General features: G+C 42.1%; 1 protein-coding gene across 2 annotated transcripts in view; it reads right to left on the reverse strand.

The window, feature by feature from the left end:
• Nucleotides 1-27,854, reverse strand: part of USP46 (ubiquitin specific peptidase 46) — a 76,912-nt gene that overhangs the window by 33,413 nt on the left and 15,645 nt on the right. For both annotated transcript variants that reach the window (XM_027544492.1, XM_027544494.1), the window contains exons 2-4: nt 14,282-14,362; nt 11,429-11,642; nt 9,644-9,873 (exon numbers count right to left, since the gene is read on the reverse strand). In XM_027544492.1, coding sequence (XP_027400293.1) covers nt 9,644-9,873; nt 11,429-11,642; nt 14,282-14,362 — 525 coding nt within the window. The remainder of the gene's footprint in view (nt 1-9,643; nt 9,874-11,428; nt 11,643-14,281; nt 14,363-27,854) is intronic.

Below are 27,854 nucleotides of genomic sequence, written 5' to 3' on the forward strand. Positions count from 1 at the left end.
CCAGTGTTCTTGCCTGGAGAATCCCATGGACGGATAAGCCTGGTGGGCTGCAGTCCATGGGGTCGCACAGAGTCGGACACGACTGAAGCGACTGGGCAGCAGGCAGCAACATTAGTATTAGGTTGGTGCAAAAGTAATTGTGGTTTTGCAATGTTGAAATTTGCCATCTGATACTGGAATACGTTTTAAATAAATGTGGTTTTGTTATACATCATTTTAAAACACATTTCTCACTTTGTTTTTTGCTAATGATTTATTACTTGCTGTTCATTTTATATTTATTTTAGACTATGGAAATGACATTAGACAAAAAGCAAATTCAAGCGATTTTCTTATTTGAGTTCAAAATGGGTCATAAAGCAGCAGAGATTAACTTTCAGCATCAACACGTTTGGTCCAGGAGCAGCTAACGGACGTACAGTGCAGTTGGGGTTCAAGAAGTTTTGCAAAGGAGACGAGAGCCTTGAAGATAAGCAGTGCAGTGATCAGCCATTGGAAGTTGACAATGACAAACTGAGAGACATCATTGAAGCTGATCCTCTTATAATTACAGAAGTTGCCAAAGAACTCAACGTTGATCAATTCTGTGGTTGTTCGGCATTTGAAGCAAATTGGAAAGGTGAATAAGCTTGATAAGTGAATGTTTCATGTGTTAGTCACTCAGTCATACCTGACTCTTTGCGACCCCATGGACTGTAGCCTGCCAGGCTCCTCTGTCCATGGGATTCTCCAGGCAAGAATAGTGGAGTGGGTTGCCATGCCCTCCTCCAGGGGATCTTCCTGACCCACGAATCGAACCTGGGTCTCCTGCACTGCAGCTGATTCTTTATCATCTCAGCCACCAGGGAAGCCCTGAATGCCTCATGAGATGACTGCAAATCAAAAAAAATTGTCGTTTTCAAGTGTCATCTTTCCTTATTCTACACAACTACAACGAACTATTTCTTGATTGGATTGTGACACTGGACGAAAAGTGGATTTTATATAATAACTGGCGATGACCAGCTCAGAGGCTGGACTGTGAAGAAGCTCCAAAGCACTTCCCAAAGCCAAACTTGCACCAAAAAAAGGTCATGGTCACTGTTTGGTAGTCTGCTGACTGATCCACTATAGCTTTCTGAATCCCAGTGGAACCATTGTAGTGAGAAGTACGCTCAGCAAATTGGTGAGATGCACCGACAACTGCAGCACCTTGCAGCCAGCACTGGTCAACAGGAAGGGCCCGATTCTTCTCCACGACAACACCTGACTGCACATCACACAACCAACATGCTAAAAGTTGAACAAACTGGGCTACGAAGGTTTGCCTCACTCGCCACATTCACCTGACTTCTTGCCAATCAACTACTGCGTCTTCAAGCATCTCCACAACGTTTGCAGGGAAAACACGTCCACAACCAGCAGGAGGCAGAAAGTGCTTTCCAAGAGTTCCTCAAAGCCCAAAGCACGGATTTTATGCTAAAGGAATAAACAAACTTATTTCTCAGTAGCAAAACTGTGTTGATTGTAATGGCTCCTATTTTGATTAATAAAGATATGTTTGAGCCTAATTATAATGATTTAAAATTCACGGTCCAAAACTGCAATTACATTTGCACCAACCTAGTAACTTTAAGTGGACTGTGAAAAGTATACTATATTCTCCAAAGATACACTAAGAGAAAAATGTTAATGGAATTATTAAATATAATACATATACATATACATGCACAAATCATCCAAAAAGGGGAAAGAAAAAAAAATCGGAGAAAGAGGAATAGAGCTCAGGAGGAAAAACAGAAAATAACGGAGCATCAAACCCAACCATGTTAATAATTAAACACTTTTTTTCAAGTGAAAGTTTTAAGTTGGACTTTTTTTGAAAAGCAAGACCAGTTATATACTGTCCACAAGAGCTATACCTTAAATATAAAGAAATAGATAAGCTAAAAATAAATGGGTGGAAAAGATATACTATGTAAAGAGTCAAGATGCATATATAGTGGACTATTTAATATAAGAAAATAGATTTTAGACAAAATTATAAGTAAAAAAACTATTTCCTAGTAATTGGGTCAATTTACTAGAAAAACATAATAAAAAATACAGAAGTCCTTCATAGAAGTGTGAAAGTGAAAGTCGCTCAGTCGTGTCCGAGTCTTTGCAATCCCAAGAACTATATACACTCCTTGGTATTCTCCAAGCCAGAATACTGGAGTGGGTAGCCGTTCCCTTCTCCAGGGAATCTCCCCAACTCAGGGACTGAACCCAGGTCTCCCACACTGCAGATTCTTTACCAGCTGAGCCACCAGGGAAGCCTAAGAATTCTGGAGTGAGTATAGCTTATCTCCTCTCCAGGGGATCTTCCTGACCCAGGAATCAAACTGGGGTCTCCTGCATTGCAGGCGGGTTCTTCACCAACTGAGCTACTAGTGAAGCCCTAGTTTTTTGTAGCAAAGTCTCAAAAATATATGAAGCTGGAACACTTCACCAAGAAAAAAAGAATGAACCACATACTATAACGCAGATGAACTACAAAAATGATATGCAAGTAAAAGAAATCAGATACAAAAGACTACATTTGTATGATTCTAATTATATGAAATGCTCAAAAAAGGTAAATATCTGAAGACAGAAGTTGATATAATCCCACAAGATGATGTCACATTCCCATTCTTGATGCTGCTCAATACAAAGGATCTTATTGGTGTGGTGGAAAAGTTTTAAAACTGGATTATGGTTATAGTTGCATAATCCAGCAAATCACCAAAAAAATATATATATATTTTTTGCACTGAATGGATAAATTTTATGGTACATAAACTGCACCTCAACAAAGTTGTTTTTAAAAAGTAGAAAAAAATTCATGAAGCAAAAACTGACAGGATTAGAGGGAGAAATAAGACAATCCCACATTATGGTTAGATATTTTAACATTTCTTTCTCAACAAATGACATAAAACCCGGGGGGTGGGGGCGGGCAGGGGAGTTAAGAAAAACACAGACAATCTGAATAACTCTACCAATCATCATGACCTACTGATACTTAGAGAATACTATACCCAACCACTACAAAATACAAATCATTTTTGACTCAATGGTTCTTAATAAGGGAAACTTTGCCTTTCAGGGGATATTTGGCCATGTCTACAGACATCTTTGTTGTCATATCTTTGGGGATGCTACTGGCATCCAGTAGGTAGAAGCTAGGGATGCAGCTAACCATGCTCAGAGCAGTACCCCACAACAAAGAAACATTGGATCCCAACGGTTAATAGTTCTAAGGTTGACACACCTTGTTTTCAAGTACATTTACCAAGACAGACACTGTGTTAGGATCCAAAACATGTTACAGTAAATTTTAAAAGACTGAAATCATAAAGAATATATTCCTTAACCAAAACAAAGTGAAATTGGAAAACATTAAGAAACCTGGGAAAACACCAAGTGTTCGAAAATTAAACAACATACTTCTAAGCAATACATGAGTAAAAGGAAAAGAGACACAAGAGAAATTAGAAAATATTCTGAGCTAGTGACAAAGAAAACATCAGGATTTGAGAGACGCAACCAGCACTGATTGCGTGATAAAAGGAAAAAGTATAACTTTAAACATGTACGTTAGTAAATAAAAGAGCAGGGACTGTCTTTTCTGTTTGCTTTAACTGCTATATCTCTAGTACATAACATAATTTCCATTATTTAATAGATTCATATTACTATTCACTAAATAAATGAATACATAACTGAACAAAAGACTGAACAAATGAAAAGATATCGAAATGCCAACAGTGGCATCTGGGTGGCAGAATTATGGATGATTTACTGTTTATACATTCTTGTTCCTGATTTTTAAAAACATAATTCACGGGTAGTATATTTTTTTCATCAGTAAATCTTTTTAAAAACTCAAATGGCCCTTCTTTGAGAGATAATAAAAGGATTCTAGCCAACTGAAGTTCACACATAATTTAGATAGTTCTACTAAAGTTCTTGTACTTAAAGGGGGATAAAAACAAAGAAACACTGTCCCTTTAGATGCAAATCTTTTCCTCTACTTAATTATTCTAGGGAGAGGGAAGAAAGGTACACATCTAATTAAAGGACTGGAGAAAGTTATTGTAACTTTCTCAATTCCCAGTGCAAACTGTTTCCAGAATTAAGAGTGAGCAAGCACTGCTCAGGTGGGTGAGCCACGCCAGGGACATCAAAACACAGCACTAACTCTTTCATGGGGATTTTTCTCTCTCCCTCTCCCTGTCTCAGACTGACATAGTCAAAAGCAGTGAGTGATCAAGCAATTTCCCCCCCCTCCCTTTTCTCTCTTCCCAGGAAACTGCCAGAAAATAAAACCATTTTCTTCCCACACAGAAGAATCTCATTCTGGTCTAAGTGAAAACACAGCTTGTCTCCAAGGAAACATATATATCGCTAAGACTCCAATACTCTCAGCAGGTACAGGCTACATCTTATTCTCCTTTCTTCCCTCCTGATTCTGGGCATGGACTTCCTCAGAAACTAATTTTAAAAGAGTGGAAGAGATCCTACTTGCTCTTCTTTTTAATTACAAATTAATAGAACAAATTAATATACAGGGCATACATAAAAAATCAGGAGCTTTGCTAAAAGTCCTGAGTAATTAAAATCCTATTCAAATGTGCTTCTAAATTCCCAGCAGCCTTTGCTAGGCTTAACAGTAAAGGTGACCAGGTGGCAGCTCCATGCTGTTCAGCCAGGAACTGAAAACTGGCTTAGAGGTGATGCCAAGAAGGTGGGCTCAGGAAAAGTGGCAATGACAGCCCATCTGAATCCCAGGAACCCAGCACCATTACTCAGCGACCACGTGCCCATCCCCCACTGCTCCTCTGTACAGGGCTCAGAAGCTCTACTGAATCAATTTTAACCTTGGCAAACAAAGCAAGAAGGAGCCTACAACTGGTACTTAATAAAGCAGCTCTTTAGACAAACTTTTGGCTCTAACAACAGATATAAATGCGTTAAAGCCACTGAGAAGCTATGAAAACCACAAATTTGCAAAGCAAAAACTTGGATTAAACAGAAGGGAGTGAAAATTAACAACAACAACAACAAAATTAAGCTCCAACTGGTGCAGCAAATCTTGTGACCCAAGCAGAGGACAACCAAGGGAGAGCTGAGGCTAGACTGGAAAATCCCATGCCTCAATTCTAAAGTACCTTGGTCAAGCTCATCTGGAAAATTCAGCAAAGGATGAGCCCCTTAAAATTGTCTCCCCAGTTCTATTGCAGAATGAAAACCGGCTGTTCTCCATAAACCTTTCCCTTGACATTTGCACTGCAATCCCAGGCAACATTTACAAAGGGTGAGACCCAGAAAAAGACAAAAATCATTGTTGTCTGAAAGCATGAAGACTGGCACAAAAGGTTTTTGCACAATTGGAGGAACTACCAGCTGAGGCTGCCCAGACAGCAAGGCTCCCCCAGGGGTCAATTTGCTGCTCCAGATCCAGTGTAGTTTAATCCCACTGTGAGCACTCACTAATGGCCTTGGCAATTCTGCTGGAAGCACTCTGAAAAGGCTGCTTGCCCTGGGCAGAGGACAGTACTCAAATGGGGCCCTATATTTCTCATCCTGTGAAGGAAAACTTTAACTTAAGGTCTTCTTTTACACTGAATTCTCAACGTTCTACAATAACAACGAAAAAGCCTGCAGACTATGTATTTTCTTAGAAAGTAGACGGCTTTCTAACAATCAGAGCTTTCTAAAAATGGAAGGTGTCGCCTGGGGAGATTGGGTTCCCTATCGCTGGACAGAATCCAGCAGATGCTGGTGACCAACTGGCTAGGACGTCACTGGAGGGACCTGGGCACAGGGCGAGAAAGGATTAGGTGACTCCTAGGCTCCCAACCAGTTACAGTCGCTAAGAAAATGGAGGTGATTATCCAAGTAACTCCAGAGCGGCGGTGGGGGTGGGGGGGACAACTCTTGCCACAAATCTAATCATTGCTATATAACACAGGAAGCCCAGTCTCGCGCTCTATGATGTAGAAGGGTGGGATGGGAGAGGGAAGGGAGGCTCAAAAAGCAGGGGAGATATATATAATTATGACTGATTCACATTGTTGTAGGGCAGAAACCAATACTGTAAAGCATTATCCTCCATTTAAAAAATAAATTAAAAAAATAAAATTGTGGTGGGGGGAAAAAGATCCAGGTTTTTCAAAATGCACCATCCTCCACAAAGACACAGTCTCATTGTTTTCTGCAAATGAAGTATAAATGGTTGGAATCCCACTGAAACAAACACTATGGTATGATCCAAAAGTTTTGGAGGAATCTTTGGGCACAGGCTTCTGATCCACAGTAACCTTCCACAAACTAACAGGCTCAGTAACAGGTTCTGCAAATCAGTCGTCTGGGGGTGCAACCTTTGTATTTTTTGGGATCAACTGACCTGTTCTTAGACAAAAAAAGAAATTACCAATGTGACTGAGCCTATCTGAAAATCCATGCAGAGAATCACAAGATAGATTTAGTAACTGTGTTCATTTCAAAGATAACCAAACGGATTAGACAATCTGGGGAAGGTTATCTGGCTAAATGAAGAGATGTGATGACCCACTGTTCTGGTTCTTGTATCATAAGCTCACAGAATACTCTGTTCTCCTTCATAAAATTTTGCAATCATAATTACAAAACTCATTATTTGTTATGTCTATCATTCATGCTCAAACTTCCAGAAAGGCAAAGGTCTCACTGCATCCTCAGTGTCTGTATCTTTACTTAGTACATGTGAAAAAGAAAAAAAGGTGTTTATTGAATAAAAGAATAATTGTCTATACAGCCACTATATTACCAAAGTGAAGATATCTAAGAATGGGTATAGATAAGAATGTAGAGAAATGAGAATGCTTATATACCAGGTGGGAATTTGATATTTTCAAATGAGTTTAATGATAAGCACACCTAATGACCTAACAAATTTACTTCTGTGCATATATCCTAAAGAAACTAAATTTATGTATACTAGATTATATGTTAGAATGTTCATTGTTCATAGTTGCCCCAAATTGAAAACAACTAAATATCCATCAGCAATAAAATGGATTCATGAATTGTGATATCTTCAGGCAATAATTAATTTAATAGAGAGCAAATATTAAGAAGTAAATCTCAAATAAATAGCTTGTATCATAAAAATAATAGAGTTGTATAAATACTGACATAGGACAATGAGAATGAATGAACTAAAGCATCATGTAACAATACAAATAAATCTCACAAGGGTTAGTGAGGAAAAAAAAACAGGATGCAAAAGAACACATATTGTATGATTTCATTCATATAGAGATCAAAAACAAGGCTGCTGCTGCTGCTGCTGCTAAGTCACTTCAGTTGTGTCCAACTCTGTGCGACCCCATAGACAGCAGCCCACCAGGCTTCCCCATCCCTGGGATTCTCCAGGCAAGAACACTGGAGTGGATTGACATTTCCTTCTCCAATGCATGAAAGTGAAACGTGAAAGTGAAGTCGCTCAGTCGTGTCTGACTCTGGTGACTCCATGGACTGCAGCCCACCAGGCTCCTCTGTCTATGGGATTTTCCAGGCAAAAGTACTGGAGTGGTGTGCCACTGCCTTCTCCAAAAACAAGGCAAACTGAACTATATGTTTTAAGGATGCAAAGATAAGTTCTGAGTTCTACCAAAACATTCAAAATGTATACAAACTCTCCCAAAGAAAATATGGACTATGTATGGACCATGTTTGGATCCTGATTTGAATTAACTAGCTGTTTAAAAAAAAAAAGACATACTTGGAGAAACTTGAACACTGAGTGAATTATGATCTAAAGGAATCATTTTTAGGTGTGATAATAGTATTGTACTGATGTTTAAAAAATTTTTTTTTTTCTTACCTTTTATTATCTTTCAGAGATTTATAGCAAAGTAATGAAGAAATGAGAAATGATGTTACCTGGGACTTCCTTAAAAACAGACCGGTTCAGTGAAGAGGGATATGACAGGAAAGACGATCAAGATGCGTCAGTGTGCTAACAATCACTGACCCCAAGTTATATACATATGGATTTATTACACATTCTACTTCTATATTCCATTGAATTTTAATGGAATATAAAATATAAAGGAACAGAAGGAGAAAGGGAGGGAGGAGAGATCTCTAGATAGATAAATATGTGTAGAAAATGTTTTGGCAGGATATATTTCAAAATGTTAAAATGTTTAAGTGGTTATCTCTGGGCTAACAAGATCACAATTTTTAGAAAATGTTACAAATTTATCATCTCTAGTGGAGATTACTGGTAACTTTTAGTCTCTTTTTGCTTAGCTATGTTTTCTAATTATTTCTACAATGAACATATCAGAATGCTTCAAAACTTGTTTAAAAGGATAGAAGACTGCCAAAAAACAAAAAACCTCTCACTTAAGTTCACATTTCTTAACCATTTCTGGGTCCTAGACCCCTTGCAGAATCTGATGAAAATCATTCTCTCCCCTAGAAATGCACAATTCTTGAGAATTTTTCATAGTGTTAAACTTTGAGACCCCAAATGAGCCCATACTCTCCATATTGTTAGTAGTTATAATAATAAATAATAAACGCTGACTTTTACTGCATACTTGGTTGGTATGTGCCAAGCATAGTTTTTAAGTGCTTTCAAGAGTTAACTCGTTTAATCCTCCCAGCAACACTGGGGCTTCCCTGATAGTTCAGTTGGTAAACAATCTGCCTGCAGTGCAGGAGACCCTGGTTCAATTCCAGGGTTGGGACAAGCCCCTGGAAAAGGAAATGGCAACCTACTCTAGTATTCATACCTGGAGAATCCTATGGACAGAGGAGCCTGATGGGCTACAGTTCATGGGGTCACAAGAGTTGGACACGACTTAGCGACTAAACCACCAACCAGCAACCCTAGGAGATAAGCACTCTCAACACCTCCAATTTACAGATGAGGAGAGTGAGTTCAGAGAGGTTGGATAATTTGCATAAGGTCCCATAGCTCCAAACTTGGCAGCCTACATACAAACTTGGCAGCCTGGCCCTAGAGTTGGGCTTTTATCTATCACATCATGAGGCCACTCATAGAGTTAACTCAAATATACGAAGCCAACGTGACCTCCTGAATCACCCTCTAGAAAACGTCTTCAAATTCAACACTAAGTGCCTACCACGTGCCAGACTCACCCAGGCCCTGCAACAGCGCTGTCAGAGATTCATCCCATTCACCCAGCTAACTGCTGGAGAATCAGAAGTTAGGTCTGTCTTTTGAGTTCAAGTTCACCATAGCACAGCTGATTCCCTTTATGCCGGGGAAATGGTCTGTTCTAAGTCACACATGACTTCCTTGTGGCCCAAATATTTTCAAGATAACTGGCAGAGGTCCAATTCAATAGTTCAATTTTTAGACCCTCAAATTAGCCCATGCTGCATAGTGATCTAAGTTTTTGAGATTTTTCCCTGATCACTCTACTTCCACCGGCTGAGACATCTAAGATAGAGACAAGCTTCCAAAGTTTGCACCTGAGGCTCAAACATATAAACAGAACAGTCTGTATACAAGGAAGACAACTGCTAGGTGCTACAATGCCACACTGCACTCATGCACAACATAGCTCATGCACAAATATGCACAAGCAAATTACATGAAAGCCCTCGTGATGCTTACAGTTTCACAGTTCAAGCATCGAGTTTCATTGGTGAGCGTTCCCTGAAAAATCTCATGGACCCAGGTGAGTTCTGGTTTATTATTCTCTGCAGGTTCATTCATGTTGCCATTTTTTAATTTTCCATTTTGTTTCTCCTGTTTCTTCTCTTCCTGCAGGATGTCCGCAATAGTGTTTAGCAAATAATTTAAAAATTCGTGGGCGTCCTGCTGCATGTAGTTATCAAAGAGATCTGGAAAGGAGAGGGTTGTTATTTCAGTCTCTGGCTCTTGAAAAGCAAAGGAAATGCTTAATTTTACAAACCATGTTTCAATTTTTATATCGAAAGAATGGACATGTATGGGATATATTCACCTCTATCTTGCAACTTCAATGGATAAGTTTTTTAAAAAATTTTTGTTCACTTCTACTTTTTACCACTGAGAACTAAATTTTCCCAATCTCCCTCTGTAAAGTCATCATATATATATAAAGCTACAAACACTTGTATTTGCTCTACAAAAAAAGAAAAGAAAAAGAACAGGAAATACTTGACAAGCTCCCTGATAAAATATCAATATTTAATATAATATGACCACCAATGATCAATTATTCAGTTTGTAATCTATCCAGAATGACAGGGTCTCTTCCCAAAGATCATATTAAACTCTGGACCAGCCTAGAAGCAGCTTAAATGAAACACATAAGGGAGACGAGAGATATATACGAGAATGTATCTATCTAATAGCATTCTGAAACCAAATACAGAAGATTCTAGCAGCCCGTTGCTGCTCCCTGCCATAAGGACAAACAATCAAGAGATGAATGCAGCTGTGAAACTTCATTATTAATCATGTTCACAAGGGAGACTTGGGAGGGTTCTGCTTCCTTCTCAGATTATTTTTATTCTGGTCTGTATAAACTACAACAACTTCAAAAGACAGCAATCAAATTAAATGAGACTTTAAAAAACAAACATCTGATTAACTGTGCAAGTCTGTTGCAATACGGCTGAAATCTAGGCTAAACACAAGTTGCCATATCAAATATTTCTATAGTCATAAAATTTACCCATGCAAAACTTCTGGAATAACCTTGTTTCTACCACCACATCTCCCCAAAAAAAAACAGATAAAGAGGGAAAAAAAAAAAAGAAGAAAATCAAGTGACAGCAGGACATTTTTATTATAGAAAAATATCAATTTGATATCCTTCAGCTCTTTTAGACATATAAAAATCAGAGGTATTATTTTTAAAACAGGAGAGGCTCTAATTAGATAATGTGCATTTAGTTTAATCACTTATGACAAGTTTATAAGACAGTACTGTTTTATTCAATTATTACATCAACCTATTTATTCCAGTCAGTGTCCTGCCTTGGGCAATTTTTCCTCTTATAATGATCCTACCCAGAAAAAAGTCCTCGAATGTGGAGCAAATAAAAAGATCATTCCATTTTGGAATGATAAATTACTTTTTTTTTTTTTTGGCCATGTGGCATGTGGGATCTTAATTCCCTGACCAGAGATGGAACCCACACCCCCTGCACAGGAAATGTGGAGTCTTAACCACTGAACCACTAGGGAAGTTCCAATCAGAATTTTTAAGTATATTTCTTTTTATCCAATTTTGCTTTATATACTGGGTGGAAAAGAAGAAATATCTTTTATTTAAAAACTGATATTTGAGTAGTTGGCCATACTATTTTCCCATTTAAAAAAAAGGGGAGGGATTCATTTTGAGGTTACACAGACCTGTTGATTCTCCTTATCTCAGATCCGAAACGCATTCGTCTCCATGCCACTCACCATTTTCTTTTCTCAGCCTCGAAATGAACTTCTTTGGTGGGATCACGCCGACCTTCTTCTTCTGCGTGGCGATGCTGTGGAAAAGGTCTGCCAGGCATGTCAACAAGTTCTCTTTCTTTTTTTGCTGGGCCTTGTACGCCAGCACGTTCTCCCGGAACGGCCGGCAGAAGTACAGGGCCTGAAGAACGGAGTTACAGTAGCATGTGTTTCCGAACTGCCAAAGGACCAGAGGGCCGATTTAAATCAGGGTTCTCGGGATCAGTGAGGAGAGGGAGGGGCCGCCCTTGTGTGAACTGGCCCAGGTCCCCCATGTCATGCCGTGGTAGACCAGTAAGCCATGCAGAACACCAGTGACTATCTGATCACCAGGGAAATGAATGCTGGTACACACAAGCTGGAGAGATCTCTAGGCTATAAAAGTCTCTATAAAATGATAAGGAACACTCAGCCTTGGTTTTTAAAAATCTAATGAGACTTTCTGGTGCTTAAAAGAGAGGGTGAAGAAAGAAAAAAAAATCAACATGATATGGAGACACAGAAAAGCAGCTGGCGACACAAAAGACGTCACATTGCAACACATCAAAACTCCTATGACAGGGAAAATAAAAACCCCAATCAGAAAGAAATCCAGCTACTAGGAACCACTTGCTCAGCTGAACCAGCCTTAACCGAGCAGGAACTTGTTTTTAAGTTTCTCTCTTTCAAGGGTCTGGCACTCCTGCCACAGGCTTCAGACCAATCACCTCACTTTCTCCAAAGCAATCTCGTTTCTGCCGAAGTAGCCACTGCCTCAATACAATAGCACATAGGTCCTGGTCTCCTGCCATCATAGTAGGACTCAGAGAGTAACATTCTGCACTTCTCAAAAGCCACGGTTATGATTGAACGAGGCAAAAAGTCATAGTCTCACTGGTTTTCAACTGGCTGGATAACCAATTCTATGGGAGAACACATAGCTGAGACGTTCATTTTAGAATTTTTTATACATGCTAAAATAAAGAGGAAAACCATCTAAGGTAATTAGAAGATTAAGAGCAGGTTAGAAAATGCTGTGTAAGATTAAAATAGAACATGAACATCTTCTCAAGCCTGGTTTGTTGGCTTGTGTGTCATCTGCCCAAGAGCGAGGCAGATGCACGGCCATCCTTACCGTGACATTTCTTCGTATGCTAAGATAGAACACTTTCTATTTTTATACATTTTAATCTACTTTGACACAATTACATGATGAGACAAACCCCTTTTTAAAGAGAAGCTGTAACTTTCATGAACTACCATTCGAAGTGAACATGTACAAAACTATTAATAGGTTTAGATCTCACAACGCTTCCACAGGCTAGGAGATGGCTTTAGTTCTTTATTCCTCCACAGTCTGCATCTGTCTTTTCCCTGGCCAAGGCAGAATACCCTCAACTTGAATAACTATTCTCATAGAGCTTAAGCAAGAGGCCTTTGCACAATGCCTAAAAAGTTGTATTACAATTATAAGTCAGTATTCCATCAACACAGTGCCCTATATTTCAGTACTGTAGCCTCCTCCTTCCATCCTTTTCTTTATTCAGTACCTCACCTTTAGCCAGACACCCTTTAGTAACACTTGGTCCCTGGACCAGTGAACAACTCCTGGGAAAGAAAAGGAACTAACGTTTACTGAATGTCACTGTGTGCCTCAGCCTCACGTCAGGACCGTCAATAGGAGCTCTCATGGATCCTTCACCATAAGCCGGGGACACAGCTGCGGGACTTCACTTTCACTTTTCACTTTCATGCACTGGAGAAGGAAATGGCAACCCACTGCAGCGTTCTTGCCTGGAGAATCCCAGGGACGGCGGAGCCTGGTGAGCTGCCGTCTATGGGGTCGCACAGAGTCAGACACGACTGAAGCGACTTAGCAGCAGCAGCAGCAGCAGCAGCAGCAGCAGCAGCAGCAACCACCGTGATCCATTTCACAGAGGGGGAAACGGAAGCTCAGAGAGGGCAAGTGACTTGCCCAAGGTCACACAGCTAGGGAACAGCACAGGCAGACTTTGGATTAGTCTGCACCACTTCAGAGACAATGTCCACTCCATTATTCCACAAGCGGCATTCGCTCAGGACACTCTCAGTAGAGACTATGACCTATGACACCTGAGTTCTGACAGACCATGCTCAGAGCAGTTGTTCCAGAAAACCTGGTGCTTGTGAGGTAACAGCTGATGTTATTTAAATCCTCCACCCCAGAGAGAAAGGAGAAGAAAGCTGCAGAAGAAAGCTCATGAGGGTGGTGCGTAATATTGCCTTACTACCTGGCCATCATGAACTTATCCAGGACACAGTGCCTGACAAGTCTGGCTATATACAAGGGGACCATTGCTGAGCACAAGTGAAATGAGGCCAAGGGATTTAGAGATAAACTGACCCCAGTCTCCCCCCACTTCCCATCCATGCTTCCGATACCAAATTATGCTATGAAGCAACCACTGGTGATGAGCCGGTAACCCTTTCAACACTCTGGCTGAGCTGATGTATACCATCTGACAAGCCCATTCAGATGGTAAAGGGAGGACACACAAAAGCAGATTTTGCTACAAAGGCTAATAATATTGCTCTGAAAGTTAGTGTGCAAAGGAAATCCTTTAAAGCACAGGGGAAAAAATGAGAATCTGACCTAATAATGCACTAATTAAATTTCCTCTTCTAGGGGAACTCATACTTCCAAAAATTGGACTAAACATCCCCTACTCTGCTATTTGCCACCTATGGTAACCAAGGAGTATGAACAATTATTTAAAACTTGGTAATGATGAAAATGGCAGTGACATTGCTTCAAGAATGCTAAAACACCTGAGTAACAGTACGTTTCAAAATACTTACGTTGACCAGTCCGAAGTAGTGTTCATTGATCGGAAACTGCTCTGGACCAATGTCTTTTTCCAGAGCAGAGGCATTGGTGCCCTGAAAGAGAAAAACAGCAAAAGTTCTGTTGCATGTAAAAAAGACAAAAAGTAAAAGAATACTTGAGAGAGCCCGCTATTGAGACCAGCATTTCCCCGAGTGGCCACAGAGTCTGGAGATGGTCATGCTGAAAACAGGTGTTGGAAGCAAACCATAGATGAGGTAATGAGGTCAGCCTATTCCTCTCCTCACCCAACTTCATCGTCCCTCAAATCTGTTCTACCCGGCTTCAATGACCTTCCATTAGGAAAGGAGGTTTAGGACAAGTAACGAGCAAACTACCACTCAGAACTTTCAAATAAAATGTTCTAAGCTCAGATACCTGGAGTAGCTTTTATACTTTTATACAGTGGTGTATAGAATCATACCACCAATGTCAAAGTCAATGGTGTTTTTCTGATAAAGATTTATCTACTGTGCACCCACCACATGCCAGGCACTATTCTAGGCTCTGACAACAGAACAGTAGACAAAGACAGTCTGAAAGAAAAAGCAAGTATACTGGACAGTACATCAGAACGCGTAAGTGCAGTGGAGAAAAACAAAGCTGGAAATGAGGGTAGGGACTCCAGGGAGTAGGGGGAGGAGGGAAAGCATGGAGTGGGGAGGCGTGAAGGATAGATAAGTTGCAGCTTTAAATAGGGTGGTCAGGGAAGGCCTTATTGAGAAAGCGAAATGTCCAAGGACATATAAATAACGGAAACATAGAATTTAAAACCTAACTGTTCCCAAGTGTATGAAATCGTAAGCCATGCATACTCATTTCAACACTCCAACACGAGGATAATAAGTTACTGGATACTCCCACTGTGTGCCAGGAACTGCACTATTTATTCTCACAACATTCCTATCAGGTAAATTGTTGTTGTTCAGTCTCTCAGTCGTGTCCAACTCTTTGCAACCCCACAGACTGCAGCATACAAGGCTCCTTCACTCTCTCCTGCAGTTGGCTCACACTCATGTCCATTGAGTCAGTGATGCTATCCAACCATCTCATCGTCAGCCGCCCCTTCTCCTCCTGCCTTCAGTCTTTCCCAGCATCAGGTCTTCCCAGGATCCAATGAGTCAACTCTTCGCATCAGGTGGCCAACGTATTGGAGCTTCAGCATCAGGTAAGTACTTACTATTATAATCCCCATTTAACAGTTAGGAACTTAAGGCTTCGAATGGTTGAGAATCTGTCCAAGAACCACAGTCAATAAGTGGCAGAGCTTAGACTTGAACCCTGGAGTCAGACTTGGGATTTCATACTCTTAACCAAATACTATGCAGAGCAATCCTACTGAATAAAATCATCTCCTGAGCCCTGCTAAGGGCCAAGAGGTCATTGGCAATACCTCACTGATGATCATTTCCCCCCAAGGCCTGGATACTGGGATTAGGAAAAATGACCAAAGTTCAGTCCAACCAGGTGAGTAATGTGGGGGTAGGGAGGACCAGGCCCCACGGTTACTCACAGCTCTACATTATTCTATGCTCCTCAAATCCTCGGGCTATCACAGAAGACCTACAGCTCACAGACTCTCAAAGATCTGGGAGACAGGCATTTTAAAAAGAGACTGTTTAGGCTTTATAAAAAATAAATCTGCTGCTGCTACTTATTCTGGATTCGTATAATTAGAATCTCCTATCACAGAAAGAAATGGCCAAAAGGCAGGCTAAGAACCTGTCAAGATGGTCACGTGTCAACAAGCAAACAATAAAGGGGCAGAACAACTCAATTCTGAGCAAACAGAACCTCAGCAGAAATAGTACATTCCATCCCCTTATCATAATATCCTTTGTTTCCACTTGTCTTCTAGGTCCATTATACTGTTCCGCCAATCTAAAGTCCACCAGAGACTTTACATTCAGTGGCCATTTGTGTGCACAACAGTTTCACTATCTTTTAATGGTGGGGGGTCCGGTTGGGGGGCAGGGAGTGATTCATTGCCTTCACAATGATGTGACTCCATATACAGGCTGAATTCATAAAATACTTCATTAAAGCAGGATTTCATGGTATTGAAAAAAATCACTAATATTTTCCAATAAAGCTACATCTCAATCATAAATCGATGTAAATAACGTGTATTAAATATACCCACGGCCATTTCTGAAGCAACGTTAGGATATATGGCTTAGTGCCCAGGAGGAATGTCAGATATAAAAGTAGAGCACATGGAGACAGATCTCATTAAATCTTTCTTTATGAGGCAGCCATTTATTCAATCCATGACTTCTGCTATTTGGGAATTCTTGAGTGGAGTCTGCTTTTTTCTATCTATCTTAATACTTTCCCACCAAAGAGGGAGCTGGTGGCGGTAGGGGGGGCAGTGCTGGTTGTGACTCAGGCTGACTACAGTGACTGGGGGTGGGGGTGGTGGTGCTTGAGAGGATACCCTGGACAAGAGGCAGCAGGGGAGGAGGCACCGCAGCACAGCTCAGGAAGAGGGAAGGGAGCTAACAGGGTCTTCATGAAACCTGAGAGCCACACTTCCTGGCCACGCCTCAGGTCAGGCCCACTCATCCTCTCGCAGAAGGTCTGGAAGGGTCAAGAGGGAGATCTGATACCCTGGGGGGCTTCCAGATCACTGCAATGTCACCCTTTTGTCAGAACAGCTACCCTCAGACTTCCCTGGTGGCCCACTGGTTAAAAATCTGCCTGCCAATAGAGGGGACATGAGTTCAATCTCTGATCTAGGAAGATCCCATGTGCCATGGAGCAACTAAGCCTGTGCCTGCAACTACGGAGTCCGTACACCCTAGAGCCCATGTGCCACAACTACTGAGCCCACGTGCTGCAGCTACTGAAGCCCGCGTGCCCCAGAACCCATGCTCTGTAACAAGAGAAGCCACCGCAGTGAGAAGCCCACGCGCCGCAACTCGAGAGTAGCCCCGGCTCACTGCAACTAGAGAAAGCCTGTGGAAATAAATACAAAATTTTAAAAAATCTGCCCTCTGCAGCCCATGCCTCCCAGCACTGTACAAACCCCTTCCTTTCTCCTCATCTTGCCTAACCCTCCATCTCCCAGCGACCTACCTTGACACCCCGTCTCCTGCCATCATGCTGGGTGGTTTCAGGATCCACGTGGCAGCACCTTCCCACACCTGCTCTCTCAGTGTTGGTGTCCTCTTTTGCAGCTGCCTTTTATTCCACTCCACTCCAGCTACCCACTCCCAAAGACACAGCCTGGATCTGGTCACCACCTAAACCCAGGCAGGCTGGGCTCTGCCTGCCGGCTCATCCCATTACAGCCACACAGAGACTGGCTGGAACCCCTCACTCCTCTCCTTTCTCATCTAGCTTAGAGTCCATGGATCATGATTTCAATGGCTCTCATAAACACACACCCCCACCCATCCTTTGCTTACACTACTTGGCAAAAAGTCAACCCAGAGGGGACCAAACTATCCACCCTCTCTGAACCCGGACAGATGAGCAATATTAGAGGGGAGAAGTCACACCCCAAGCTGACTGCACTCAACTGAACTCACCAAATTCAGGCAGCTCTCAACACGCCCACATTCCAATAGCGTTTTCCTAACACGCTCATTCTCCACTCCACAGTGACTATTTCCAGCCTTCTCCAAGCTCCTCAAAACTCTTACACTCCTTTGCCCCTCTCACTGGCCTCCCACTCAACAGCAAAAATAACAAAATAAAATGAGCAGAGAGGAGCTTTTTTAATTAGACTCCCAGAAAAACATCTATTTCTGCTTTCTTGACTATGCCAAAGCCTTTGACTGTGTGGATCACAACAAACTGTGGAAAATTCTGAAAGAGATGGGAATACCAGACCACCTGACCTGCCTCTTGAGAAACCTATATGCAGGTCAGGAAGCAACAGTTAGAACTGGACATTCAACAACAGACTGGTTCCAAATAGGAAAAGGAGTACGTCAAGGCTGTATATTGTCACCCTGATTATTTAACTTATATGCACAGTACACCATGAGAAACGCTGGGCTGGAGGAAGCACAAGCTGGAATCAAGATTGCCAGGAGAAATATCAATAACCTCAGATATACAGATGACACCACCCTTATGGCAGAAAGTGAAGAAGAGAGTGAAAAAGTTGGCTTAAAGCTCAACATTCAGAAAACTAAGACCATGGCATCCGGTCCCATCACTTCATGGCAAATAGATGGGGGAACAGTGGAAATAGTGGCTGATTTTATTTTGGGGGGCTCCAAAATCACTGCAGGTGGTGATTGCAGCCATGAAATTAAAAGACGCTTACTCCTTGGAAGCAAAGTTATGACCAACCTAGACAGCATATTAAAAAGCAGAGACATTACTTTGTCAACAGAGGTCTGTCTAGTCAAGGCTATGGTTTTTCCAGTGGTCATGTATGGATGTGAGAGTTGGACTATAAAGAAAGCTGAGCTCTGAAGAATTGATGCTTTTGAACTGTGGTGATGGAGAAGACTCTTGAGAGTCCCTTGGACTGCAAGGAGATCCAATCAGTCCATCCTAAAGATCAGTCCTGGGTGTTCATTGGAAGGACTGATGTTGAAGCTGAAACTGCAATACTTTGGCCACCTGATGCAAAGAGCTGACTCATTTGAAAAGACCCTGATTCTGGGAAAGATTGAGGGCAGGAGGAGAAGGGGATGACAGAGGATGAGATGGTTGGATGGCATCACCAACTCAATGGCCATGGGTTTGGGTGGACTCCGAGAGTTGGTGATGGACAGAGAGGCCTGGCGTGCTGCGGTTCACGAGGTCACAAAGAGTCGGACACGACTGAGCAACTGAACTGAACTGAACTGAACCCTTCAAACCTACATGCCTCCCCGTCAATGATGGAGATCTCGCTCTCGTCCAAGGTTGATTGCTCCTGCACTATTAGATCCTGCCCTGCTGAACGGAACATGCCTACATGTCTCTCATGTGAAAATATATACACACATCTTCTTCCCACATCTCCCCAGTCCCCATCCTCTCTCACCTTCTCTTCACAGCTAAACTACTTTAAACAACTATCTATTCTGAAACATTTTACAAATGAATCAGATGATTTCTAAGAGTTGTTTCAAATAATCCAGTGGGGAGAAGTGGGAGGTGGGGGGTGGGGATAAAACTCTGCTGTTGAAGCTGAGCGTGGGTACATGGGGCTTATTATACCATCCCGTTTATCCTTTACAGATATTATGGGCAGGGTAATGGTCTCCCAAAGATGCCCATGTCCTCTTGTAATGACATGGGCAAAACTTGTGATTACTCTCCAAACTTGTGATGACATCACCTTACGTGGAAGAGGGAAATTTACATTGCAGAACTGATTTGCAAATCAGTTGACCAAAAATAGGGGGATTGTCCTGGACCATCCAGTTGAGCACAACGTAATCACAAGCATCCTTAAAAGGGGGAGAGAGAGCAGGACAACCAATGAGAGTGATATGATGTGTAAGTCATGCCTTTGCTGACTTTGTAGGTGGAGGAAGGGGCCAGGAACCAAAGAACCAAGCAGCCTCTAGAAGCTTAAAAGACAAGGAAGCAGGTTCCACTAGAACCTCCAGGAAGAATACAGCACTGTACTGCCTTCATTTTGGCTCAGGGAAACTCAGCTCAGACTTCTGACCTTGAGGCTATAAGATAATAAATTTGTACTGTTTAAGCCACTTAAGATTATGGTAACTTGTTACAGCAGCAAGAAGAAACCAATACACTGTGTTTGAAGTTTTCCATAATACGTATTGAGACCTGCCTCTGTTTTCTCCCCTTGCCATCTCTCCTCAAAATAGCCCCTTCTGGAGGCTACCCTGGATGCACTCCACACACGGTCAACTCTGGATGGTACACACAGCTGCTAGCTTTCCCCAGCCACTGTCTGAGGTCTTCCTCACTCCCTCCATGCCTCTCTGTGGAGGGTCCAGATAATAACCAGGCTTTAATCAGCAGCTATGTGCCAAACACCTCCAACTCTTTACCTTCATCCCTGGAAGCTCACTTCTGAGCTCATTCAGGTATGATGAATACACATTTCCACTTGCTTGTCTCACAGACCCTCAAAGTCATTCTACCCCAAGCCCTAGCTTTCATTTCTCCTTCCCCCCAAATCCAATCTTTTCCTGGTGTTTCCCCACTTAGTCCATGACAATGCTACCTTCCTTCCAGCTCCTTCTACAAACCTCAGGGCCAGGCCCAACATCCCACTCCCGGCTCAACACTCATTCATCACTGAGTATTGACTGATTGCCTCTCCTTAAATCTCTCAAGTCCTTTCTCTTCTCTTTAACCTCCAGCCACCAGTGAGACCAAGCCACCACCATTTCTCACCTGAATTTAAACAGCCTCCTAAATGGCATTCAACATCCACCTTGCTGGCCTTAACCCCACTGTCAATGTGGCAGCAAAACTGTTCTTTTTAAATACAGATCTGGGGCTTCCCTAGTGGCTCACTGGTAAAGAATCCGTGGTCTGGTAAGATCCCAAAACCCAATAAGCTCATGTGCCACAACTACTGAGCCTGTGCTCTAGAGCCTGGCAGCCGCAGCTACTGAACGCATGTGCCACAACTGCTGAAGCCCACGCACCTAGAGCCTGTGCTCCGCAACAAGAGAAGCCGCCACAAAGAGAAGCCCATGCGCCGCAACTAGAGAAAAGCCCTCGCAGTAACAATGACCCAGTGTGGCTAAAGGGACTTTGCAGACATGACTGATTTAAGAAGCTTGAGATGGGGGTATTATCCCGGATGGTCTGAGTGGGCCCAGTGTCATCAAGGGTCCTCATGAGGAGGAGGCAAGAGTATCACAGTCAGCGAGGAGACATGATGACACGTGCAGAGTTGAGAGAGAGAGAAGTGAAGATGCTATGCTGCTGGCCTTGAAGATGGAATGCACCCTGAGCCAAGGAATGCAGCAGGCTCTAGACAATGGAAAGTGCTCTTGTAGAACCTCTGGAAGCGGTGCAGCCCTGCCAACACCTTGATTTTAGGACTTCTGACCTCCAGAGCTCCAAGAGAATAAACCCTTGTCATTTTTAGCTGCTAAGGGACTTCCCTGGTGGTCCAGTCATTAAGACTCTGTGCTTCCACTTCAGGGGGCACTGGATGGATCCCTGGTTGGGGAATTCAGATCCCACATGCCACACAGTACGGCCAAAAAAAAAAAGCTGCTAAATTTGTGGTACTATTTTACTGTAGCAACACGAAATTGACATACCCCCCTCCCCAACAACCTCCACCCTCCACTCATAGCATACTGTCTCCCTTACAGTATTTATGCCAATTGTTATTTGCATGATTATTAATATCTGCTGCTGCTAAGTTGTTTCAGTCACGTCCGACTCTGTGCGACCCCACAGACAGCAGCCCATCAGGCTCCCCCGTCCCTGGGATTCTCCAGGCAAGAACACTGGAGTGGGTTGCCATTTCCTTCTCCAATGCATGAAAGTGAAAAGTGAAGTCGCTCAGTCATCTCCGACTCTTCGAGACCCCATGGACTGCAGCCTACCAGGCTCCTCCGTCCATGGGATTTTCCAGGCAAGAGTACTGGAGTGGGGTGCCATCGCCCTAAACTATATGTCCCATGGTAGCAAAGACTATGTTTAACCTATTTAATCCTGCAAGTACAGTACTAAGTGACTAGCACAGGGCAGGCCCAGTCCTGCTGGGTGGGTAAATGGATGGATGGATGAATGAGTGGCTGGATGGATGAATGGTTGGATGGATGCCTGGATGGGAATGGTCAAGGGTATGTGAACTGCTTCCATATCCATGATCATTTGGACATGGGTGCACACATGGATGCGTGCACTCTCCAGATCTATTGTTCAGTGAGGCTCAGTGAGGGTACAAGTGGTACCCTCAACCACTTCCCCATTCTCCCTGCCCATCCTAGGAATTCCTTCCTATGGATACAGAATGTTACTAATATTGACCCTTGGAACCAAACTCTTGGTTCACATGCTAGCATTTTCCATTGGTAACATGAATTTTTGTGCAACCTTAACAGATTTTGGAGTTCTCTATGTTAAATGTAGATCTCTGTACAATAAAAGGACATAGACATCATGGGGAATGTTTCATGAGATGATGATGACAGATACTTAAAGATCAATTAGACAATGTAAATCAAAACTTTAAATGAGCATGTCCTTCAGCCCTGCAATTTGTTCCACATCTATACTCACACAGGTAGAAAAGATACAGAGCCTGTATCCAGGCCCCAAATGAACCAGGCCTGGCTTAAAACAAGATGGAAGTTTCTTTCTCTCTTTCACGTAAGTGTTCACAGGAAGGAAGCAGTGCAGGTCTGAAATGGCAGCTCTGCAGGGCCAGGGACACAAGCTCCTTTTAACTTGTTGCTTTGTCATCCTCAAGAGTCTATCTTAGGAACCAACATGGCCACTCCAGTCCCCTATCATCGAACCTCTGCCGGGGCAAACAGACAAGAAGGAGAGAGATATGTCCTTCCCTTACAAAAAAGTTCCTGAGAGTCACACATCACTTTTTCTCAAGATCTTGATGGCCAGAACATCTCCCAGCCATGCAGCCACACCTAGCTGCCAAGGGAACTTGGCAAACGTGCTCCTGAGCAGCGATGAGCCACCAAAATTAGAAATGGAAAAAGGATACTGAAATAACAGTCAGCATGCAATGGTCCTCCCCGGCACGGTTTTAACAGAAAAAAGAAATAATTTAGTGTTAGTCATTCAGTCGTGTCTGACTATTTGTGACTCCATCGACTGTAGCCTGCCAGGCTCCTCTGTCTAGGGAATTCTTCAAGAAAGAATACTGGAGTAGGTAGCCATTTTCTTCTCCAAGAAATAATTTAACTGGTTAAATAATTACAGTAATAAATAAGACAGAATACCATATAGCTACTTAAAAAAAGCAAAGCTACTCCATAGGTATGGCTGTGAAAATTTGTCCAAGATACAACGATAAGTAAAAACATGTGAGTGAGCCAACGTGTGTACAGAACAATTACTGGAAACGTCCTCCATCCAAGCGACAGACACTGAGCCCTCTTGGTCCACAGCACAACTACATACCTGAGGGACACAAAGGGACAGAGCGGCCAGAGCCCGCCTTCAACATCTGTGCTCTAATGGAAATTCCAGAAAGAATACTTGAGAAAACATTAACACTTGTCACCAGTGTCTGGATCATGGAAAGAGCAAGAGAGTTCCAGAAAAACATCTATTTCTGCTTTCTTGACTATGCCAAAGCCTTTGACTGTGTGGATCACAATCAACTGTGGAAAATTCTTCAAAAGATGGGAATACCAGACCACCTGACCTGCCTCTTGAGAAACCTATATGCAGGTTAGGAAGCAACAGTTAGAACTGGACATTCAACAACAGACTGGTTCCAAATAGGAAAAGGAGTACATCAAGGCTGTATATTGTCACCCTGTTTATTTAACTTATATGCAGAGTACATCATGAGAAACGCTGAGCTAGAAGAAGCACAAGCTGGAATCAAGATTGCCAGGACAAATATCAATAACCTCAGATGTGCAGATGATACCACCCTTATGGCAGAAAGCAAAGAAGAACTAAAGACCCTCTTGATGAAAGTGAAAGAGGAGAGTGAAAAAGTTGGCTTAAAGCTCAACATTCAGAAAAGGAAGATCATGGCATCTGATCTCATCACTTCATGGCAAATAGATGGGGAAACAGTGGAAACAGTGTCAGACTTTATTTTGGGGGGCTCCAAAATCACTGCAGATGGTGACTGCAGCCATGAAATTAAAAGACGCTTACTCCTTGGAAGGAAAGTTATGACCAACCTAGATAGCATATTCAAAAGCAGAGACATTACTTTGCCAACAAAGGTCCGTCTAGTCAAAGCTATGGTTTTTCCAGTGGTCATGTATGGATGTGAGAGTTGGACTGTAAAGAAAGCTGAGCTCTGAAGAATTGATGCTTTTGAACTGTGGTGTTGGAGAAGACTCTTGAGAGTCCCTTGGACTGCAAGGAGATCCAACCAGTCCATCCTAAAGGAGATCAATCCTGGGTGTTCATTGGAAGGACTGATGCTGAAGCTGAAACTCCAATACTTTGGCCACCTCATGCAGAGTTGACTCACTGGAAAAGACCCTGATGCTGGGAGGGATTGGGGGCTACAGACTCAATGGACATAAACCTGGGTAAACTCCGGGAGTTGGTGATGGACAGGGAGGCCTGGCATGCTGTGATTCATGGGGTCACAAAGAGTCAGACACGACTGAGCGACTGAACTGAACTGAACTGCACTGAACCAGTGTCTAGGAGAATGGCTTGCAGATGAGAAGCCCACCAAGGGGCTTTTTGTTTTTTCAACTGTTCCAATTTTTAACTATAAGCACATATTATCTTTGTCATAAAAAATGTAATGAAAGTTAGCAAACTAATATCCTGCAGACCAGTGATCGAACACCCAAAGCACACACCTCACAGTTGTATTTGGCCATTGTTCCCCCCAGTATGAATTTCCTTTTGATTTCGGGCACGTCCTCTCTCTTGGTCTTTGTTTCCTGGGTTAGAAGTGGGGTTGCTCATATTCAGCCTGCCTGTGGCTCAGGGTGTCAGAGGAAACCAAGCAAAACAAGGAACATTATCAGCACTAAGTAAATGGCAAGATGCATTGTAAACCCAAGTCTGCACTTTGATCAGTGGCACCCAGCATAATGACACAAAAGGCAAACGGGGCACTGAGAATAACTGACCAGATATTGAACGAAAAACTGATTCACAGCAGTAAGTCACAGGGTGTGCGGGTATAAGAAACAGAGTTTTCATTTACATCGGTAAGAAACGTGGTAACCTTTGAAAACAATGCACCGCAGTTTATTAAAAATAGAATCTGGGCTGGGACAAGTTCCAACAAGAAGACTGTAATGCTAGCTCTTCACAGCATGTCTGAAAGCACTTGTGTGGCTGCCAAGGGATGCGACAAAAACACAGAAGCAACAACAACAACTCGGGAAGAATGAATCATAAACGTATGAGAGGTATAAAGAAAGGCAATTCTTCTAAAGCAATTTTAAAAGCAGCTTATAGGAAAACAAGTTAGAATGGCTTCCCTCAGGGGAGAGGGGATGAAGACAGATTCTTGCCCAGGAGGCTGTAATCAGAACAATGGCACTGCAAGATCTAGCCAAGTCCATGAAGGATTTCCCTTGTTGGTTCAGTGGCTAAGATTCTGCACTCCCAATGCAGGGGGCCCAGGTTCCATCCCTGGTCGGGAACTAGATCCCTCAAGCTGCAGCTAAGATCCCACATGCCACAACTAAGACAAGAAGCAGCCAAATAAAACTTAAAAAATAAATAAATAAAAAGAACATTGTATATTATGCAGGAGCCTAAACTGAAAATAGAAACCAGGAAGGGGCCTTGAAGATCAGCTAGACCATTATACAGATCCAAAAAACCAACACCTAAGATCATAAACATAAACCTACTTCTCAAGATCACCCCAAGGCAGCCTACTCTTCTGCATCCTAAGGCATGCAGGATCTCTTTCAAGTTTGTACAAAGTACAGAAAGGCCCCAAAGAACACATAAGAATTCTAAGTACACAGAGAGTAAGTCGCTGATTATAAACCATGAATTAAAATACACGACAGGGGGTACTCTTTCTGCCCCCTTCTGATGCCTATGTCAGAAGCTTTCTCTATCTCCTTTATACTTTAATAAAACTTTATTACACAAAAGCTCTGAGCAATCAAGCCTCGTCTCTGGCCCCGGATTGAATTCTTCTCCTCCGGGGGCCAAGAATCCCGGTGTATTCGCGTGATTCAACAACAACCTTTCATCTTGGGGGCTCGTCCGGGATCCTTCAGGACAAGGTAAGGATGCTTGGAGCTTTAGTTCTTTGTTCTCTTAGAGAACACATTTTCTGCTGTGCTTTACTAACTCTACCATGTGCTTGTGTGAATGAATGGCATGCCCTGCGTGAAGCAAGGAAGAAGCCCCGCTCTGCGGTTCCACGGTGATCTCATACGGCTTATGTCAGAAACCTGTCGGGGCGTTATACCGACCTGCCAATGCCAAGAGGCACCCAATGTCTCCTTCGGGAACCGACCAGAAATGGGCAAAGCCTGTGGACCGAACTCTCCTTTCTCGGTCAAACTTTTCGGTCTCTTTGACCATTTCATAACTCCTTGGGAATTAGAAGTACTAACCTAATCTATCGGATCATAGACTTTCAAGGGACTTGTGATCTATACTGTTATTGTATACTGTGGCTTAAGTCCCAAACTTGAATTGGTAGCCAATAAAGTATTTAAAAAATAAATAAATAAATAAAATAAAATACATGACAGGAGAGGGGAATGTTGTTGCTAAAACGACCTTTTAAAGTAGACATTCAAAAAAGGGCTATTTTACCTAACAAGCGTGTTTCAAAGTACAAAAGTATTTTGAGGACAAATTCTCAAAAGGACTAGAATTCCCAGACTTCTGATGACAAAAGGTCTTTCGTAGAGCCTTAAGGAGAAAGTGAAGCAAAAATGAAGTGATGTTTTCTTCTGGAAGGAAGTTTTTGATAGAGTTTCTCCCCCCTCCCCCGCCACCAAAATTGACATAGATATTAAAATTTGGTGCTTATAAGGAAGGACTTAAAAATGAATAGCAATACTTCAATTAAAATTACAAATGAGAAATAAAAATAAGTAAATAAAGTGATGCTACTCAAGATCTCAGGATGAGTCAGGTGCCAACTGCCAGAATTCAAAGATGGTTAAGGACAGATTACAGTCACTGGCTTCCAATCATAATTAGTAATACTAATAGATAACACAAAAAATAATACTGTGTCCAGTCACTGCTCTGAGGACTTAAGGTATATTTTACTCATTTTAATCTTCACAATAACTCTATGAGGTGGATATCATTACTGTTTCCATTTTAAAGATAAGAAAATTGAGGTACAGAGGGAGTAAATAACTTCGTCCAGGTTCACACAGATAATAAATACTGGAATTAGGTTTTAATTCACACCATCTGGCTCCAGAGTGTAGGCTCCCAAGCACTATACCACACTGACTCTCAAGGTCATAGGGTCCCCTCAGAGCCCCAGAACCGTAAGAATAAAAACCTGAGGAAAAAGAAGAGGTCACAGTTAAGAGATCTAATCCCCTACCTCTGAGGCACCACTCCAAATATTCTAGAATGAGGAACACAGGTATCCTTCTCTGTAAAATCACCACAGAACGCTGCAACCAATTTAAAGAATATATAAAACTGAGGTTGCAAATCAGGAGAAACCTGAGATGTAATCAAGAGGTAGTAATTTTTTTTTGCCAAAATAGTTTCAGGCTGTGAATTTTTACCCAGCCAAATATAATAGTAAAAGAAAATATTACTGTTTAAAATAGGAGAAAGCAAAAACAAGATCAAAAAGTAGAAATGAGTTCTAAGGAGTAAACCATTTTACATCTAATAATGGAATAACGTGCATTCTTACTTCCCTAACATGGACAGATATTGACAATTTAAAAAAGAAAAGGAAGCCAGAGAGAAAGGACCCACCAGAAGTATTCAGAATAAAATATGTTAATATATTAATACAGCTTA

The sequence above is a fragment of the Bos indicus x Bos taurus genome, chromosome 6, assembly GCF_003369695.1.
Source record: "Bos indicus x Bos taurus breed Angus x Brahman F1 hybrid chromosome 6, Bos_hybrid_MaternalHap_v2.0, whole genome shotgun sequence".
Classification (NCBI taxonomy): Eukaryota; Metazoa; Chordata; class Mammalia; order Artiodactyla; family Bovidae; genus Bos; species Bos indicus x Bos taurus.